This window comes from Patella vulgata, chromosome 8, assembly GCF_932274485.2.
Source record: "Patella vulgata chromosome 8, xgPatVulg1.2, whole genome shotgun sequence".
Lineage (NCBI taxonomy): Eukaryota > Metazoa > Mollusca > Gastropoda > Patellidae > Patella > Patella vulgata.
In genome coordinates, this window is record NC_065886.2 from 37,800,665 (window position 1) to 37,820,992 (window position 20,328).

The 20,328-nt window shown below is 37.6% G+C and overlaps 2 protein-coding genes across 2 annotated transcripts; both read left to right on the forward strand.

Moving 5' to 3' along the window:
• Window positions 1-154: 154 nt before the first annotated feature.
• On the forward strand, window positions 155-9,420 carry LOC126829286 (STAGA complex 65 subunit gamma). Its single transcript, XM_050559074.2, has 10 exons — window positions 155-353; window positions 785-893; window positions 1,393-1,511; window positions 1,854-1,963; window positions 3,122-3,243; window positions 3,629-3,828; window positions 4,825-4,916; window positions 5,540-5,642; window positions 7,021-7,173; window positions 8,193-9,420. The coding sequence occupies exons 1-10, from the start codon at window positions 199-201 to the stop codon at window positions 8,200-8,202; spliced, it is 1,173 nt and encodes a 390-aa protein (XP_050415031.1). The 5' UTR covers window positions 155-198; the 3' UTR covers window positions 8,203-9,420.
• A 2,155-nt stretch (window positions 9,421-11,575) lies between these two features.
• Window positions 11,576-19,923, forward strand: LOC126829272 (nuclear pore complex protein Nup98-Nup96). The gene is made up of 7 exons (XM_050559050.2): window positions 11,576-11,733; window positions 15,841-16,058; window positions 16,512-16,685; window positions 16,972-17,099; window positions 18,360-18,387; window positions 18,607-19,137; window positions 19,829-19,923. The coding sequence occupies exons 2-7, from the start codon at window positions 16,049-16,051 to the stop codon at window positions 19,921-19,923; spliced, it is 966 nt and encodes a 321-aa protein (XP_050415007.2). The 5' UTR covers window positions 11,576-11,733; window positions 15,841-16,048.
• Window positions 19,924-20,328: the final 405 nt, after the last annotated feature.

The window sequence follows — 20,328 nt, forward strand, 5'->3', positions numbered from 1 at the left end:
ATTTATACGTGATTTTAAATCTGTTAGTCAGCTCTTTCTATTTACAATGTGAGTGAGGAAATCAATGTGCAAGCAAATATTTTCAAAGATCTCAAATAATTAATTTTAGTATGAATTGGAGGTTATTTATTTTCTTCGTTACTTCAACATGTCAGCCCCCAGTAACTTCCGGTTTAATTGGCTTTACGGTTTACGATCATGAATTCGTTATGGGGGGAAATTGCGGTTGTTCCTGACACCGAATCGGGAATTGCAGCTATAGAACGGGAGCAGATGACTAAATTAAGACCCCTAGAAATTGAGGGACCAAGATTACATCAATGTTCAAGTCGGCATAAACCTCCAACCAATGAGTAAAACCTTTTTTGTTTTATTGAATTCCTAAAATTCAGTTTCGATCAATCAGTTGCAGTTGTTTTTACACATCATAGATCTATGTCAAAACTTATCCACTCCACAACCTTAAGCCCACTTGGTTACACAAAAGGAAATTAAAGACCGCAATAGAATACAAAAGCTAAATCCTGATGTCCATTGAAATCCGAAATCTTGAAAATACAATTGGCAAAACATCTATAATAAGAACACCAAAAGTTGTTTAGTTTAATTAATTAGAAATACGGTTATAGGTCATGCACATGTTATGTATGAGTTGCTCGCTATATCAAGACTGTAAACAAAATTAGACCAGATTCTACATGTATACATGTACTCCAAAGATTATTTTGAAGTTACGTGTTATAGATAGATAGATTGTAAACTGTTGTTTTGGTTTCCATTACAGTCCATTACCTGCTGATCGTTTTCTCACCGACCCTGTGACTTTACATACCATCAGGTTGATTCAGTATTCAAAGAAATTAAAACATCTGATACAATTAGCACAAGAAAGTGTAAGTTAACGTTGTTATAATTAACAAAAGCATTTGATGTCTGAAAGGAAAGGGTCAAATGAGGTTTAGTTTATATATATCCTCAAGTCAACACAATACTTTGCAAACTGTTTTACAGCCGTAATGTGAAAGCCTTCTTTTAACGCTGTACAAGATGATTGACCTTTAAGTTCACATGTGACGTCACATCATAGAAAATATCTTTTTATCCAGATATACTTCAAACACCTTTCTTTTTTTTCTTAATGAATTAAAGAATTGTTTTAGAATTTAATTTGCAGAAGGTAAAAAGTTAATATCAAGGTCTAATAAACATGCCCCTGGGGCATTCCTACCAGTGATAATGGCGACTGAGTGAATAGTTATTGCTGATCAGTTTGGATACTTTGGTATACATTTAGTTTGCTGAAAATCAACATTTAGAAAATTGCCTTAAAATAATCAATTGTCTGTGCAGTCTCCAGTCCTATTTGTAATGGTTTTATAATGAATTTTATAGAAAGCTAACGATAGTGATACAACATTTCCTGCTCCACCACCATTACCAGTTCTAACTGTCGACCCTCCAAAACATAAAATCCTTAAACCCATACCATTCATGCCTCAGAACTTTGACAGGTGAGTTTGAACATTTTTGCTATACACACATATTGTCATCATACAGAAATAAACTGACATCTATTTATCATATCAATTATTTAATCAAAACTTGCAGATAAATCTTGCATGTTACCAATTTTGTCCAGCAGGATTCCATGAGTCAGTTTGGTTGGGGGGGGGGGGGGAATTCTGTCAGTATAGCATTTATGTAAACCACAGCCACCATCAGATCATTTTAAAAAGTAGTGTCCCCCATATGGGTCAATCCGATCAGTCCATCATAATTTATAATTTATTTACAAATACATGTTGCAAGTGCAATATGTTTTCAACAATTGGTTTTTGTGTTGTTATTTTCAGTAAATTTGCTAAAGGTATTGGAGATCCTCCACCTGTTATTGATGAAGTAGGAAATCGTAAATTATTACGGAGGACCGTAGCAACAATATGTGCTCATGCTGGCTTTGACAGTAAGTGCATTCAAATAATGTATCATTATGTCTTTGATATATACACGATTTGTGTACAGAATCTCCTCTTTGTCATCCCATGTTATAATTCAGTGGAAACCAGACTGGAAAATGCTGAGAACTTTCTCAGTCGACACTGAAGCGATCCTGGGACCTTTAGGTTGATGATCTGGCACCATATATTCTTACTGAGGAATCATTATGATTCAGATGGGTTTTGGGTGGCTGAATTGTTTGACAAATTGATTCATATTTTAGTCCCAAATGACCTAGTTTATGTTGGAATGGACTTTAAACCCCATTTCTCTCTCTCTCTCTCTCTCTCTCTCTCTCTCTCTCTCTCTCTCACTCCATAATTCTGAGTTAAGTAATTTAGTATTAAGAAAAGTAATTCCCCAAGCAACACACCAACAAGACTGTTAAGGAATATATAGAAATTTATTCCAGAATGTGTTTTGGATGGAGTATCTCTTTATATCAACTGGACGAAACGCGTCCTGGAATAAATCTCTATATATTCCTTAACAGTCTTGTTGGTGTGTTGCTGGGGGATTACTTTTCTTGATCTTTTTCAGAGGATTCTGTTTTCGTCTCTGCACCCACCGTATTACTAAGATCCACGCCGACCTGCACTGTTCCAGGGATTCTTCCACCCACTACTACTACTTTAGTGAGAAGTTGTTCGCCATTGTCTTGGATATAATTTTGTATTATAAGATGATGCTATATTTTTAGCAAAATATACCTGTACCAGTAACTTAAGATACATTATGGGAGATTAGATAACGAGTTGGCAGTTCTCACTATAATAGTTAAAAACTACATAATGGAAAGGCAATTTGCTAAAAATTTCAGTCAAATTGATCCACTATGAACCGAGACTCGGTCATCATTACTAAAATCAGTACGACAAAAATCATAGTCTTGATTATCCATTTAATCGCTAAATCGAGAAGGAAAGTTATGCAGCAAATCGGATCACAATCCAACAAATATCGCAGGCTAGCGTTGACATCGAGAGTTGATTATGGTCTGGATATGTTAATTAATGTCTAATTAATAGTTTATATAACATTTACGGCCTAAAGAAAGACCTACAATAGGCAGATTTAGCTCTTGCATAATGTATGTTTAGTTTAATTTATTTATTCATTTCAGATTCAACAGAATCAGTTGTAGAGACATTGACAGACATAACTCACGAATTTTATCTCAATTTAACTCGTCATTTACGAGCAGCAGCAGATACAGCAGCATTTAATTCCAGATCTGAATTTCCTGTAAGTGCATGTATGCTATATTAACTCAAAAATGATGATTACTTTTCAAAAATGTTATTTTATAAGACAAATCAAATTGGGATTTAATGTCCTGTTTTACTGCACCAAATGGCCAAATGAAAACGAGCATATTGTATGCAGTGTGCTATGAGGGAGATTTTGCCCTAACAGCGGTGCTACAGCCTATTGTTATTTCACTTTTCAACTCTCAAGGGGATCTTATAGTGTTGTTAATAATGGTATGCACAGAACCTCTGGGTTTTTTTACCCCATTCCAACTACTAGGCCCTACATCTGTGACAAAGTGTATACCCCCATCTATGTTCAACCATCTCATTTGGATCTGTTTTAAAGTTAAACTAGTAGTTTTTGCTTTGATTTCCAGGATATAATTGAACAAGTTTATCATGAGATTGGGTTAGGAAGTATAAAATGTCTACATGAATTTTATCAAACTAGAATTATAAATTATCGTGAAAATATGGAGAAGCAGTGTCAGCAACTGATGGTGGAATATGAAAAATTACAAGAACCAACACAACAAAAACCTTCCTCATCTCAACCAGATACATTCCATGTGATAAGGTAATTTGAGTTAGTTCTACATCAGACTGGTCCTCTAGTTCACCACCAGATACATGAAGGTGCTATTTCTACATCAGATAGGTCCCATATCTACATCAAATAAATCCCATTTCTACATCAGATAGGTCCTATTTCTACATCACAAAGGATAGTTCTGATTTCTACATCAATTAGATCCCATTTCTATACCAGATAGATCCAATTTCTACACCAGATACATCCAATTTCTACATTAGATAGATCCCATTTCTACATAAGATACGTAATATTTCTACATCAGACAGGTCATATAGTCCCATTTCTACTGCATCAGGCAACACCAGTCATCAGACAGTTGCAATTTCAATCATATTTGCCAATCCAGGGGCTGACAAGGAAAGCTGTCTAGTCGTTCGGATGGGACGAAAAACCGAGGTCTCGTGTACACATTGGCGTGCACGTAAAAGATCCCTTGGCAGTTGGAATTCGATATAAGAGTAGGCCGTAGTGCCGCTGTCCGGGCAAAATTTCCCTCATAGCACACTGTATGGCGTATGCCCGTCTTCATTAGCCCAGGTTAGGAGCAGAACAGTAGGACGTTAAACTCCATTTCATTTCATTTCATTGCCAATCCAGGCAGATTGCCTTTAAAATTGATGGTAGTGTAATAAGCCAATCAGTCAATTTACATACTTGGACATTAAACTGTAAAAATAGCTTATTTCTCCCCAAACTATTTGACACATAGCATTGCTCATGTCATGGGTTATTCTGTCCGTACACACAAAACATACACAATCTCAAATGTCAGAATATTCCATGAGAAATTTGGGTGGGATAGGAACGCAGTAATTGAGTGATTAGAATACTGGGTTGACAACTATTTTGTAAAAAGTTTGAGACTACTTGGACTGAGAATGAAATTTTTATCCAAAGTCTTGCTCACCAAGAAAGTTTGCTACTGTGAAATTATTGATATGAGCATGTAACCATTTTTACAAAATTTTCTTATTTCAGAATAAAGGAAGAAGCATGTTCAGAAATTCAGTTTCCATCTTTAGATGAGAATGATGAAGGCAATGAAACAGAACATTTATTACAACTTGATGGTAAAGTATCTTCTTTCTTCCGACTGTTGTATGCCTTGTAGACTACAAAAGTGACAGTCTTTTAATAAACCATCCAACTAAAATTGTCCTTATATGGTAGTAATAGGACTAACACATATAATATAAATTTCATTATGAAATGAAATTGAGCTTAAGTTCCTGATATTCTGGACCAACCTGGCATACTTCCTGCTATGAGGGAAATTTGATCCAGGGAGTGGTGTTTCGGACAACTCTTCATCTAATTCTAGCTGTCAAAGTTTCATTTACTTACGTGCACACCTAAGTGTACACATGGGCTCGGTTATTCGAACCATTTGAATGATTATTATTAGCTGTTCCTGGACTACTGGCAAGGCAAAACCATGCTCTTATAAGACCAAGCCTGAAGAGAGAAACAAAATCTAAGATGACAAAATTTAAATACTAAAGTCCAGTGACTTTATCAGGAATTTTTTTCTCCAAAATTTAAATGATGTGAAACCCCATTACACATTTTCTTTATTATGAATTATATATATCTGAGCTACAAAGCATTGGGATTATGTATAGCAGGACTAGAAAGTACTACAACTGTGTGTAGCATGGCCATAGAATTATGTATACCGGTACATTTATTGTAGGTTTAGGAAGTTTTGAAATTACAGTAGAACAGGAAACAACAAGTGGTCTAACAACAGAAGTTGAATCAAAATGGAGTGGAAAACATGAACAACAAGATCAAAAGTTTGTGTTTATTTATAGATCATCTTATGAGCCATTCATAGACAGTACATACATACATGGGGTTTGACGTCCTACTATTCTGCTCCGACTGGACTAATGGAGGAAATGTCTCGGTCAAAACAGGGATCGAACACAGTCTTGCTCACTGAGTCACCGTGCTTCACACATTCAGCCCTTGGCTATAACTAATTGCAATAAGATGTGTGACAGATTTGTCATAGACTTACAGGAATGAGTCATACAGCCTAATCTTGAAAATGAAAAAAACTGTATAAAAGTTATGCTCTACTTATAAATAGTCAGGGAGCCACAGTTACTCAGTGAGTAAACGTTGGCTCAGTAACCAGGAGATCCAGTGTTCGAACCTGGTGTTGGCTGAGAAATTTCTTCAGGATTTTTTCCCGACGTGGTTCCCCCTTGTCAGTGGTGTCAAACAGAGGGAAAGCGTATAGTCAGTTGGATTAGCGAAAAACCAAGGTCCTGTATGTGTACACATTGGTGTGCACGTAAAGAACCCTTGGTAGTTATCGTCATGGCACACTGTTTGACATATGACCGCCTTCATTAGCTCTGTCAAGCTGAAAAGTAGGATGTTAAACCCCATTTCATTTCATTTATTAGTAGTCAATACGTTTATGTATCTGCATCATGTATACGACAGCATTAGATATAAAATAATGAGTGTTATTGAAAATAACGGAATGATAAACGCCTAAGATATAGTTGGTCAGAGGCAGAGACTGTCTAAGAATCTGCAATTGCATAGCATTAAATTTAGAAAAATAAGCCATTTTGTTTAGGTCATAATTGAGACAAAAGTTGTTCCGACTCTCTCTCTATATATGACTGTTGTACGAGTTGTTCAAGCCAATATCAACATACCTTACCCTGCATGGTACCAGACATTACCTTTAGTCATTTAGTACCTGGTTTTGTGGGGTGGGGGACTTTAGATCATAAGGTCCATTATTGAGTCAAATCGGGGGGGGGGGGGTTCAAGTTCACACTTGTATGTGACAAGGAGTAGGGTTGTCTGTCATACTTCATAGCTTTTCTACTGTTCATCCGGTTTCCTTCCACAGCTAAAGATCCCTATGCGCTAGCAAATTTTTGAAATAAAATTGAACCATATGTTAGTCCCGAAATGACCTAGGTTGGTCAAGTGGCAGGGTTTCGCATCCACACTTCCAGTATGTGACAAGTAGGTTTGCCAGCTTCTGGTTTAGTCCTACAACGAAAGGCCCCTATGTGTAAGCAAATAAAATTGAACTATAAGTTGGTTCCGAAATGACCTAGTTTGTGGTGAGTGGATACTAAACCCCATTTCACTCTCTGTACCTGGTAATTGAATTTCATTAATGTTGTATTTTATTGACAGAGGAAAGAGTGAATCACAAGAGGAAAGTGATGATCAGGTAATAGAGACACCAGCAGATCATCTCAGTGATAGTTTTATGAGTCCAGGTTCGATTCCTGTCACAGATATTCTATCACCACCATCTATATCACGACCTAGTAAACCTAAAAAACGGTGAGTACTTATTCTATAACTACCATCTATATCACGACCTAGTAAACCTAAAAAACAGTGAGTACTTATTCTATCACCACCATCTATGACGTAGTAAATCTAAAAAAACGGTGAGTACTTATTCTATCACCACCATCTATGACGGAGTAAATCTAAAAAAACGGTGAGTACTTATTCTATCACCACCATCTGGGCATCTATTTCACAACCTATTAACCTAAAAAATGGTAAGTACTTAATCTATATCATGACCTATTAACCTAAAAAAACCGGTGAGTACTTATTCTATAACCACCATCTATATCACGACGTAGTAAATCTGACTACTTACGCTATCATCACCATCTATATCATGACCAAGTAAACCTAAACAACTGTGAGTAGATATTCTGTTACAAACTTTATTATCACAATTTAACAGAGGGCCTGGCAAGGGACAATGTATAGTCATTTGGATGGGGTAAAAAAAATGAGGTGCCATATACACATTGGCATGCATGTATAAGAACCCTTGACTTTTGGAGTTCGATAATATTCACTCATAGGACACTGTATAGAGTATGCCTGTCTTCATTAGCCTGTCTTGAATAGTAGGAGTAGGACGTTAAACCCCATATCATTTTCATTTCTCACCACCTTCATATCAACATCTAGTTAATTTATGGTTTGTATCACCATCTATAACAACACTATTTAAATCACCAACATTTAATTCATAATTTGTAGATTGAACTTAGTAGATATTCTTTCATGTTATTTTATATTTTATTTTATAATTGATTGTTTTTGGAGATCTTCCGGAGGACAATTGCTTGTTTTGGGAAATCTTTTAAGAAGACAATTAATGGTTTTGGGAGCTCTCAGGGCAGACAATTGATTGTTTTGGGAGCCCTCAGGGCAGATTGTTTTGGTGATCACCCTCTTAATGCAGGTAGAAAAGGTACAAGACACTTGTAAATAACAAATATTCAAAATATGCTTCATGTTATAATTAAAATATGATTTTATGTCTGTTTCAGGAAAAAATGAGAAGGAAAGATGTGATTAGAAATAAGGATTATATGTCTTGAAGATGGTTTTAATATCATGCCATATGGTTAATGTGATTCATAATCTGTGTTGGATACATAAATGGGACACAAGGAATGCAGGTTACTATAATTGTAACTTTCCTTTCCCATTTAATGTACCCTTTTCTGTGCCTAAGAAAAGTCTGCAAACTATGGCAGAAAAGGAAAACAACATTATGTATAACAGAACAAGAAAGTGGAGAAGTTATATATAACAACACCAGAAAGTACTTTAATGGTATGCAGTACTGTACTAGAACTGTATATAGCTGACATTTTATATTTTTATTACAAGAAATAACAGTAGAACATGGAACAATACCGATACTGATTGAAATTTGGTGCATTATTGCTGTCTATATTCCATCATCCTCTTTAGAAAGGAATCAAGGTTGCCACACTAACCCATGTCATTACTTCTACTGGAGTTCTTTGGAGTAGGGGAAGTCACCTTGGAAATGAAATGGGGTTTCATGTCCTACTGTTCTGCTCCGACTGTGCTAATGAAGATGGACATATGCCATACAGTGTGCTATGAGGGAAATTTTGCCTGGGCAGCAGCGCTACGGCAAACTTTTGTATCAAATTCCAACTGTCAATGGATCTTTAACGTGTGCGTCAATGTGTACATGGGACCTTGGTTTTTTATCTCATTCGCACAACTATACGTTGACCCTTTCCAGGTGCTTGGTCTTGCACCACTGACAAAGGGGGACCATGCTGGAAAATCCCAATGAACTTTCTCGGCCAATGCAGGGATCAACTTGGGACCTCCAGGTTAGCATTGTGGCTCCCGAGTCACTTCCGACCCTCAACTAGAATGTGCTTGATTCAAATTCTGATAAAAATTCTCAGGATTTTTAAAGCCAGGTCATACATGTAGCATTGGTTAGTTGATGGGACAAAAAACCGATGCCACCCGTTTACATTTTTAGGTGCACATAAATGAACCCGTGACAGTGGAATTTGTCTTCTCCCTTGCAATGCACACGACGCCATAGAAAATAAATACGAGGGAAGTATTGTTTTGACGAGATTACTTTTCATGAATGAGGTAGCATCGAGTATCAATCGGTAACGTGGAATTGCAATATTCAATTTGTATGTGTACAAATGCCACTGTCTACGACCGAATGTAACAGGTTACCTAGTTGAAATAAAGACTTGCTGTACTATATTTCTCTCTTTTCATATTCTCTACACTGCTGGGCTGGATTAAGCTTGCATGGGGTCCTGTATGAAAATGTCACCGAAGCCCTTGTATAAACAATAAAAAGAGGGCATATTCTGGTCATTGTCCATCACACTCACACAAATGGAATATATATGTCAGTATGGTCGATAGATAGATATATTTGACACAAACATATACAACTTAATACACACAATATTTTATTTATCGTACAAAAATTTGTTTAGAACTAATTATGGCCCCCTTTTTATAACTCTTGGCTACCACACAACCAGCGCCCCCTATCATCAGGCCCAGCTGCAACGTAGAAAACCGGCATTTATTTTTTATGTTTTAATAGAAACAGACATTTCAAGCATCATGCAAATGGGGTGTTTTCATTTTTTGTTCAGTTATTATGAAGCTATTATTGTTTTCTCCAACAGCAGGTTAGGCTGCCCTGTTCTGTATCTAGTAAACCATGGCACAATGTGGGAGTTTTTTATTCAATAACCTAGTCACCTGATTGGCCGAACTACGGGAACTTTTGACCCAAGATATAGGTCAGAATCCCTCAAATGGAGGAACCTCATTTTATGCCTTCGTCTACTATTTTATATTTCCATTCACACTATAAACCTAAAATATTTTTGTATGCAGATATACTTCAATCACCTTTGGTTTCTGTCTTAATAATTTAAAAATCTGGCATAAGCCTTATTGTGGACGCTCTAGAGCCTATAATTAATATCCGATTGACTTTAAATTTATACACGATGTTTAAGGTCATGAGACAAATAATCTTATTAATTTTCAACGATTCCCAGTAATGACTGCCAGAGTTATGGCCCTTGATCAATTTGAAAAATCTTGTGGACGCTCTAGGCGCTAAGGGTAATATCCGATTGACTTAACACTTATACACAGTGTTTAAGGTCATGAGATGAAGAAGCCTGTCAATTTTCAACAATTTCCGATGACTATGGAAATTGATATTAAATGTTTTGTATGCTAAATGTTAAAATAGGGCAGAACTAGAAGCCAAATGGGTTGTTACTTGTAATCAGATCTTAGTGTGTTGTAAATGTTTTCAATTCTGACGAAAGAAAAAAATATGCGACGGACAACCCTTGTTAGTTCACGGATGACTTAGCTGCTGTGGGCGTATGTTTCAATGTCTGGCAACCTATTTTTCAAAACAATTGTGATTATTCTTTGGTTTTTCATATTTTTTAAAATTCTTGGTATTTTTACTTTTTCTTCTTACTTGGTGCTAAATCATATAATATCTACTATCAAACATGTATTAAAACAAGGTATCCGCAGAGTTATGTTGACAATTTGTTGCTGCTCGAGGTACCTCTCACACTATTTAGTTCTAAATCGTATATAAAATCTAAATCTTACAAACTAGCGTCTCGTTTCCTTTCAATGAAAACACGTATTTCAATTTTTTAAATTAATGTCAATTCGGTTTCTTGGATATATTTTCCTTTCATTGAAAACATAAAAAGTTCGGTCTTTTAAAATTCTAAATAATCTAGGTTCTATACAATCACCGTTACACCATATGTTTAAACTATTTGCGTACGAGGGGCGGCCATTTTGTCCATCAGTTTTGGTCCGATTTTAACGAAATTCGAGCTCGACCAAAATTACGGTGTAACGGTGATATATTGGAATGTTTTTTTTTAAATCAGATAATAATTGTGATCTCTCGAGGGACCCCAACCTGAAAATGCGACTTATCGTAAAATCAGGGGCCATAATTCAGGAAGTTACAGTCCGATATGCGCGGATAGCGAAAGAAACCAAGATCTTTGGGTTATAAAAATGTATTTCAAGTTTCATCAAAATCAGATGAAAAATGTGACCTCTAGAGTGTCCACAAGCTAAAAACGGGGTCATAATTCATGAAGTAATGGTCCGATACATGCCAATATCGAAAGGAACCGAGATATTTGAGAGATTGACCTATATTTCTAGTGATCGTCAAAATCGGATAAAAATTGTGACCTGTAGACGGACGGATGGGGGTGACTACAATAATATACGTCCACATGAAAATGTGGGCGTATAAAAACGAAAGAAAGAAAGGCATATATAGCGTGTAGCAATACGAAATTGTTACACATACGGGCTTCTGTACAATATGACATTCAAGAAATTCTTTTAATTATATCGATAGTGAAAGTAACAAACTGGTTAGACGAAGCTGTTGTGTACATTTATTGGTTCTAAGAAATGTATTGTGCCTAAGAAATAGCAGTTTAGCATTTAATGTAGTTACGGACAGGTTTGGGTTCATATTTACAGCAAGTAAGTTTATAATTGATTAATTTCATTATTTTATGTGTGGAGCAAGTATTGTTAAAAAAATTATCGGTGACCAAGTCCCACAATAAATACTGAATATAAGAGTAAGTTTTAACTGGAATGTTTGTTGTACCCCGCCTTTTGAAGAAGGCAGGGGACTATTAAAATGGGTTCGTTCGTCTGTCTGTCCGTCCGTCTGTCACTTTTTGGGACACAATAACTTTCCTTCTAATTGAGCTAGAATGTTCAAACTTGGTGCAGGTGATTATTAGGTCAATGATGGAGTTTGAGACTTTATCGCAACGTTCAGTGCCAGAAATACCGCCAGGCTGCATTTCCCCCTACCCTAGTTGAAGCCCGCGTTGCCCCTAAACCTCAGACTTTGCCCCAGCTTTGCCCTCCAACCACCGGCGACTTGCGCCGCCACTGATTACATCAATACCTTAACGAAGTTCGATAATGAGCATTTTCTGGTTCGGGTAAGCAGAGCGATAAGCAATGTGATTGGCCGAGACTTTTGAACACAATAATGCCCCATTGACACTTTCACGCATTTTGAATCCGCAATGGTAATCATTATAGTACCAATGCGGATGGATATCATGTATATTTCACCTGTCAATCAAATAGTTCGTGCCATTGCTGACCAACCTTTGCTCATAGTATGCAAAATCTGTCCGCACTGGTGCGCATTCGTACCATGTTAGTTGTCTCTCATGTGTCCCGCATCGTCCATCATTGTCCCGTTACAGTACGCAATATCTGCGGATAGTTTGCGCACAGTTTGCGCAGGTGACCGCGCACTTGGGCTATGATAGGGCCTACGCCAGTTCCTGCACTGTCAGGTATTGGTTACGCTAGTGTACTCAGTTTTAAGCATGCGTGACCATTTTGTGAGTCATTTTGTGGCACGCACTGGCACGCTTCATAGAAATAGTATATATAAAGCAAAGGTATTAGGATATGGTCCATTCCGTCGGCAACTCTTCAAAATGATGAACCCCAGAGACCTTGAAGAAAGAAACCTTACTTTGCAAAACGTACATCTTACAGCAGCTGCTGGTCTAATACTTTTGGAAGAAGATGAAAGTAAACGAAATATTGTTCTACAATCAAAACCTGACACCGACAGAACGTCTGCCTGCAGCAAGAAAACAAAAGTCAGGAGACTCTGGGTGAGGCAATGGTTGACAAGGAGACAACATTTTGGCCATTAAATGACCAGTTATTGTCGGAACTACACAAGGAAGATCGCAGAGGTTACCGGAACTTCCTACGTATCACCCCTGAACTGTTTCAAGAGATGATTGAAAAGTTGACCCCACTCCTGAAGAAGAATAAAACATTTATGAGAAAACCTCTTGAAGTTGGCCTGAAGTTAGCAATCACACTCCGCTTCTTAGCCAGTAGCGATTCCTATGCAAGTCTCCAATACAATTTCAGAGTTGCACTTAGCACTATATGCAAGTTTCTACCAGAAGTATGTAAAGCTGTCATCAAGGTCTACAAACCAGAAGTATTAGTTTGTCCTAGAACAGAAGACCAGTGGAATACTATTGCTGAAGGTTTTAGTAGCAGATAGAATTACCACAACTGTCTTTGAGCCGTTGACGGTAAGCATGTTGCTATGACAAACCCCCTCGGGTGGATCCTTCTACTTTAACTACAAGAACTTTCATAGCATCGTGCTCCTTGCAGTGGTGGATGCTGGGTACCAATTTCTGTACCTTGATGTTGGAGCGGAAGGTGGAAATTCTGATAGTGGAACATGGAGCAACTGTACGTTGCATGAAGCTGTTGAGAACAAAAGAGCCAGACTGCCTCCACTCGCTTCCCTGTGCGGCATCTGTGAGTAAAGCAAACCTGCCAATGAGTATATGAGAGTAAACTATGAGCACCAGTGAGTGAATTATGAGCACCAGTGAGTACACTGTGAGGATCAATGAGTAAACTGTGAGCACCAATGAGTGACACACGTCAAGTGGCGGGAAGAATTCCTGACCACTGGCAGATACCTACATCAACCCATGAGCACCATTGCTGATCTTGTCGTACCAGTGATGAACCTTGTGCACCAATGTGTGACAATGAGTACCCCTCAGTGCGTGACATAATTTCCATTGACACTTTTACGCACCGGGTACGCATAGTTTGCGCATAGTTTACGAAAATGGTACGCCCTGGATTGCGTGGCATGAGCTTGGACAAATCCAAGGTTTTGGGTCGGCACTGTCATACATGGCACGCAATGGTATGCATAGTTTACGACTGTTTCCCGCGATGGTACGCATAGTTTCCGTCTTGGTATGAACTTTAGCGTACCAAAGCGTACCACGATTGCGTGAAAGTGTCAATGGGGCATAACTCTCCTAATTTAGCCACAATGTTCACACTTGGTGTAGGTGTTGATTAGGTGAATGCCTTGATGGAGTTCGAAGATGAGAATTTTCTGCTGTGGGTAAGCAGAGATAAGCAATTTGATTGGTTGATGCTTTGGGATGCGATAAGCTTATTAGTTCTAATTAAGTGAAAGTGATGAAAAGTTTTGTATAGTTTGACGAAGTTCGACAATGAACATTTTCTGCTGAGCGTAAGCAGAGCGATAAGCAATCTGATTGGCCGAGACTTTGGAACACAATAACTCTCCTTGAGCCACAATGTTCACACTTGGAGTAGATGTTTAGTAGGTGAATGCCTTGATGGAGTTCAGAGATGAGAATTTTCTGCTATGGGTAAGCAGAGATAAGCAATTTGATTGGTTGATAACTTTAGTTCTAATTAAGTGGCGAAGTTCGACAATGAACATTTTCTGCTGAGCGTAAGTAGAACGATAAGCAATTTGATTGGTCGAGACTTTGGAACACAATAACTCTCCTTCAATTGAGGTAGAATGTCCAAACTTGGTGAATGCATTGATGGAGTTCAATGATGAACATTGCTTACGGTAAGCAGAGATAAGCAATTTGATTGGTTGAAGCTTTTGGGCACGATAACTTTGGTTATAATTAAATGAGAGCGATGAAACTCTGAGTACAGATTCATTTTATCATTACCTTCACTAAGTTCGATGACGAGAATTTTCTGCTTAGTTCAAGGAGCAATAAGCAATTTGATTGGTCAAGACTTTGGAACATAACAACTTTGCTTTTAATTGAGATAGAATGTTTGGACTTGATAGATGGTTATATTAGGTGAATGTCTTGACTGAGTTCAATTATTAACATTTCCCGCTAAAGCGAAGCAGAGCTAAGCAATTTTTTGACTTTTATTCTGAAAGATAGTGATAAAACATATTGTATAGTTGATAATCAGTTTGATTGCGCGATACTTTTGAAAAAGATCAATGTGCATTTAATTAATGTTCTCATCGGCGTGTACGTAAAATAATCCTTGAATTCAAAAAAAGAGTAGGCATTTGTCTGAGCAAAATTCCTCCATGTGGTCGTATATTGTTCCCGCCCCCGTCCGTCTGTCCGTCCACAGTTTGTTTGGGAACTCTCTGCAGGTCACATTCTCTGTCATCCGATTTTGACGAAATTTGAAATATAGGTTTATCTCCAAAGATTTTGGTTCCGTTCGATATTGGCATGTCGTAGCTTCATGGATTATGGCCCCTGATTGTTCGAAAAATCACGTTTTTAGCTTGTGGACACTCCAGAGGTCACAATTTTGATCCGATGTTGGTAAAAAGATGAAACATGTTTATATCACAAAGATCACGGTTCCTTTCGATATTCACGCATGTCGAACCGTTACTCCCTGGATTATGGCCTCTGATTGTTGGAAAAATTCGCGATTTTAAATTGTGGACACTCTAGAGGTGGCAATCTTTATCCGATTTTAAAAAACGTTTACATATATCATCTTTACACCCTGATGATAGTTGAGTTCGAATTTTGCAATAATGTTGTGTACCCTCTAGAGGTCACAATTTTGATCCGATTTTATATCCAAAAGATCTCGGTTCCTTTCTATATTCCTGCATATCAGACCATAATCTCCTGGATTGTGGCCCCTGATTGTGCGAAAAATCGCTTGCTTGTTCTCTGTCCATCTCTTGCAAAATGTGGGCGTATCCTGCATGGGGACCGCTTGTTTTTATCTGTATAGGATCAAGGATTGTCGCAGAAACGTCTGGCACACCCACCCAACACACCAAAGCCAAACAGTGATCTGAATTGTCATCGCACATCATTGGAAGACGAACGGGTACCGTCTAGTGTTAGTGAAAAGATAACATTTGGGACAACACCTATTTGGAACTGCTTCCTCGCCAAATTTATTAGTAAGACAAATAAAGTCTTTTTTTGACAGCAGCATGTTCGAAGGTAAGCCATTCCCAACGCATGGAAGAATATTTATAGTTATAGATTATTGCCCTATCCAGTTACTAAGGGATTATCATTCCCAAACTGACGTATTTGAGAGTGCTAATAATTCATCTGTAGACGAGATCTTTTAAGATAACAATCAAAGATGCATTATGTTAGAGCTAAATCTGCCTATTGTGGGTATTTATTTTGGACTCAAATGTTATTTAAATTATTAATTCGACATTGTTTTCACATGCCAAGCCTATAATGACTCTCTAGGTCATCGAATGGTTGTGATCTTGAACTGATTGAAATATCATCGCCATTAAATTTGATTTAAAAGTGGATAATCGAGACTTTGTTCATTACCACAATGACGGTAGCAATGACATCCGAGACTACGGTATGCTTCAAGCAAAATCTTTTTTAGGGAGAAATGAATTATACAACGGTGAATATTACTTTCAGCAAAATCATTCCAATTTGGTACAACCGGGTCATCTTTTGGTGGAGCGTTGGGTTTTGATTTCACGTCTGCCAATGCCACTGATAGTAGCCAATCACTAATTGGAAAGATGGGAACTATTGGCGGAAGTACAGGTTGTGGAGGACTGTTCGGCGGAGATAAAAAACTAATATCAGGTGTGTTCTCATTACCTTCCCGGTAGATCCAATCTATTATTTCTTTCCAATCATGTGTAATTTACACGCATAAATAAATAGATAAATAAATAAATAAAATAACTATGAAATAACAATTACTTAGCTTTTATTACAGCGACTTTTAGACCAGGCCTTTTTACTATACATCAGGCAATGATGAAGACTATAGAAAAACAAGCAAATATATACAGAATAGCATAATACAGAAGACACAAAGAATGACTTGAACAGTGACTATTGGACAAATTTATTTATTTTTATATAGGAACAAAGATAAAGTTTGAGCCACCTAGTGGTCAGGATTCAATGGTTAAAAATGGACAAACTAAGAATATAACTACTAGACATCAATGTATTACAGCTATGAAACACTATGAAGATAAAAGCATTGAGGTAGATAGATCATGGATAACTTTATTTATTCTGAAACTTTCAACTGGTGAATAGGTTGTTACAGTGCCTTTTCTGTATTGATTTGAGGGTTAGGTTCGGTCTTGGGGGTCTTTCATAATTTGATCAAGTGGCGTGGTTACAATCCCTATAGCTTGTACATGGTAGAGTCGCTTGTCCAGATTCGTGAGTTTGGAGTAGTATAATGCTCCCACTTTAGATCATGAGGTCTGTCATTTAGTAAAGTGGCGCCATTTCAATTCCAAGCTTCTACACGATAGGATCTCCTACACAAATTGTGGTTTTCTACGGCTCTCCGTTTTCATCCAACTGCTAATTATTGAACTAAAATTGTACCATATGACCGAGTTTGTGCCAAGTGGACGTTAGACTTCATTTCCTTCTCACTCTCTCGACTTTGACTGCTAAACTTAAACTCACGGGAGTCAACACTGGTGTACTGTAAACTATTGCCGGCACGACGTATCGTTGAATCCCTCTCGATTCACCTACTCACGATTCACAATATTGAATCGCGAAACGCTGAATCGCGATTCTTTTTTGTGTTTTTGTCGCTTCAGTAAGTAACCTGTCGCTCTTAATTATCCACGTCACAATTACACATTATACACAGGTACACAAACACTCTTAAACATACATTAAACAAGCGTTAGATCTGCCTATTCAGGTCTTTCTTTAGGCCTGAAATGTTATCTAAATTATTAATTAGGTGGCATCGCTAGCCTGCGTTATTTACTGGATTAGGATCCGATTTGCTGCTCAACTTTCATTCATGATTTAATCATGAAATGGACAATCGAGACTATGTTTTTTATCGTACCGACTTTATAGTAATGATGATCGAGGGCTAGGCCTGAAATTCAATGCTAAAATCTTGGTTCAGAGTCGATCAATTTGACTGAAATTTTCAGCAGATTCCCTTTACATTATCTAGTTTTTAACAATTATAGTGAGAACTGCCAGCTTTTTTTATCTAATATCCCATCATGTATCTTTAAATTGTTTTGGTCCTTATTTTGATCCACATCAATATCATGATATAAAACTGGTTTATTTCTTCGACATTGGCAGGACTCAAAATATCAATTATTCATTTATCCTGTTGTTTTCTGGGTAAATATTGACCTGGTATTGAATCGCAATACTTAGTGTTTCGTGACTACTGAAAATTGTGGGACTACTTCTTTAAAAATATAAAGTAATGTATGTTAAATGAAATGATTGGAATTTCATATATTTTAGGAATTGAGATATGAAGATTGGATCGAAGGTAAGAATTTCGGAAACGATGCTCAAACAATTATCTTCTGAAGATAATGTACTTAGTTTCTAGACGAATCCTTTTCCTGATAATAATTTCAGTGAATGAATCAGATATTGAAAACCGTGAGTATATCAAATTATATGGCATGTCTCCTTTAAAATATTTGAAAGTAGATATTTTAATAGGAGAAATGAAGACTCAGTGTTGATTTGTATTTACTTTCAGCAAAATCAGGCGGATTTGGTACAAGCACCGACTTTTCTTCTACTGGCGGGTTTTTTGGATCTCCCAATAATAAACCGGAGGTGCCTTGTGGAACCAATCCAACGTTTGGTATTAGAACAGCATCAACTTCTAATGACACAAAACATTCATTTGGGACAAATCCAACGTTTGGAACCAATTCAACGTTTGGAATTAGTAGAGCACCAACTTTTAAACCAAAAGTGTCGTTTGGAACCATTCCATCTGGAAACAAGCCATCCTTTGGAGCGTTTGGCTTTAGTACTACCGATGACAAGAGTAGAACCTCTTCGCCATGGGGAATAACAGCAAACTCTGGAACGTTTTCTTTTGGCAAAACATCAACTAGTGGCTTTGGTGCAGCACCAACTACGAATGGCAATAATAGTAGCCCACCACTATTTGGAAACATGGAAACTAGTGGTGGAAATACTGCTCATGGATTGTTTGGACCAAGTCTGGTTTCGGCATTCAGTAATTCCGTGAATGAAGCCAAGACACCATCAATTACTGGTAGATGAAATTTAGTATCAGAGCAGGCCGTAGTGCCGCTGTCCCGATTGCATACCGCGATGGCTCAGTAAATTAGACGCCAGCTCACTAACCAGATGGTCTCGAGTTCGCTTTCTGTGTTGACCGAAAATATTCCTCAGGGTTTTCCAGCTTGTTTTACCCTTGCCAGTGGTACAAGGCCTGACAAAGAGAGAGAGAGGGAAATGGGGTTTAACATCCACTCGACACAAACTAGGTCATTTCGGGACGAACATATGGTTTAATTTTATTTCAATAATTCGCTTGCGCGTAGGGGTCTTTAGCAGTGGGAGGAAACCGGAGGACCCGGAGAAAACCCACGAGGTTGGACAGGAGACCCTATTCCTTGTCACGTACAACCGGGGATTCGAAACTCCGCCAGTTGACAGGTCGTATGATACAGCACGCACGTGCTAACCATTCGGCCATCCAACCCCCTGCCTGACAAAGAACAGTGGTGTCTAGTCATTTGGATGGGACGAAAACCTAAGACCTCGTGTAAACATTGGCATGCAAGTTAAACGACCCTTTACAGGTAGAATTCGAAAAAAAAGGTGTAGGCCGTAGTGTCGCTGTCTGGGCACAGTTTCTGGTTAAACCCCATTTCATTTCATTTAATTTTTTATTGACTTTTCAACAATGTATATTATGAACCGTGCATCGTATATTTTAGGTTTCAGATTCAAAACCACCAAACTAACTGAAACGGATAATAGTGATACCAGAAAGAATGTATTTTCCAATGGTGTTGTTACACGTGAGTATTAGCCTACATTCCTGACTCACACTCAATATTTCAAGAGCGCAGACTTCTCATTGATCCGCTCGTCTTCATTGTTCGGAACAGAACAACAGTAAACCTGTTTCATTTCATTTCTCATTGACTAGATCTGAGATTTTAGCCAATAAAAATGGTGTAGTTTGTGCCAATAATGTGAATTAAGTTTTGAATAAAATTCTAATTTTAAAAGCCAAATAAGACTATTGTTTTAGGGTTCTGTGACTAATACAAATGCGAATTTAGGTTTTATTGCCCGCATATATAGACAAGTACCGTCGCCCAGAAGAGGCCTAATAAATAGTGAATACGTCACACATTTCGCCTGGTAAATTGTTTATTTCGACAGCTTGTAAACGCAACGCAGCACAAAATTCTCGATGTAAGTGTTCCAT

What these genes read in the sequence shown, in the direction of transcription:
- LOC126829272 (XM_050559050.2), top strand. An exon ending in ATGAAGATAAAAGCATTGAG is followed by an intron (nt 17,100 to 18,359) that starts GTAGATAGATCA and finishes CATATATTTTAG; the next exon opens with GAATTGAGATATGAAGATTG. An exon ending in CAAGACACCATCAATTACTG is followed by an intron (nt 19,138 to 19,828) that starts GTAGATGAAATT and finishes CGTATATTTTAG; the next exon opens with GTTTCAGATTCAAAACCACC.
- LOC126829286 (XM_050559074.2), top strand. Translation starts at nt 199, where the DNA reads ATGAATTCGTTATGGGGGGAAATTGCGGTTGTTCCTGACACCGAATCG. An exon ending in ATTCCAGATCTGAATTTCCT is followed by an intron (nt 3,244 to 3,628) that starts GTAAGTGCATGT and finishes TTTGATTTCCAG; the next exon opens with GATATAATTGAACAAGTTTA. An exon ending in ACATTTATTACAACTTGATG is followed by an intron (nt 4,917 to 5,539) that starts GTAAAGTATCTT and finishes CATTTATTGTAG; the next exon opens with GTTTAGGAAGTTTTGAAATT.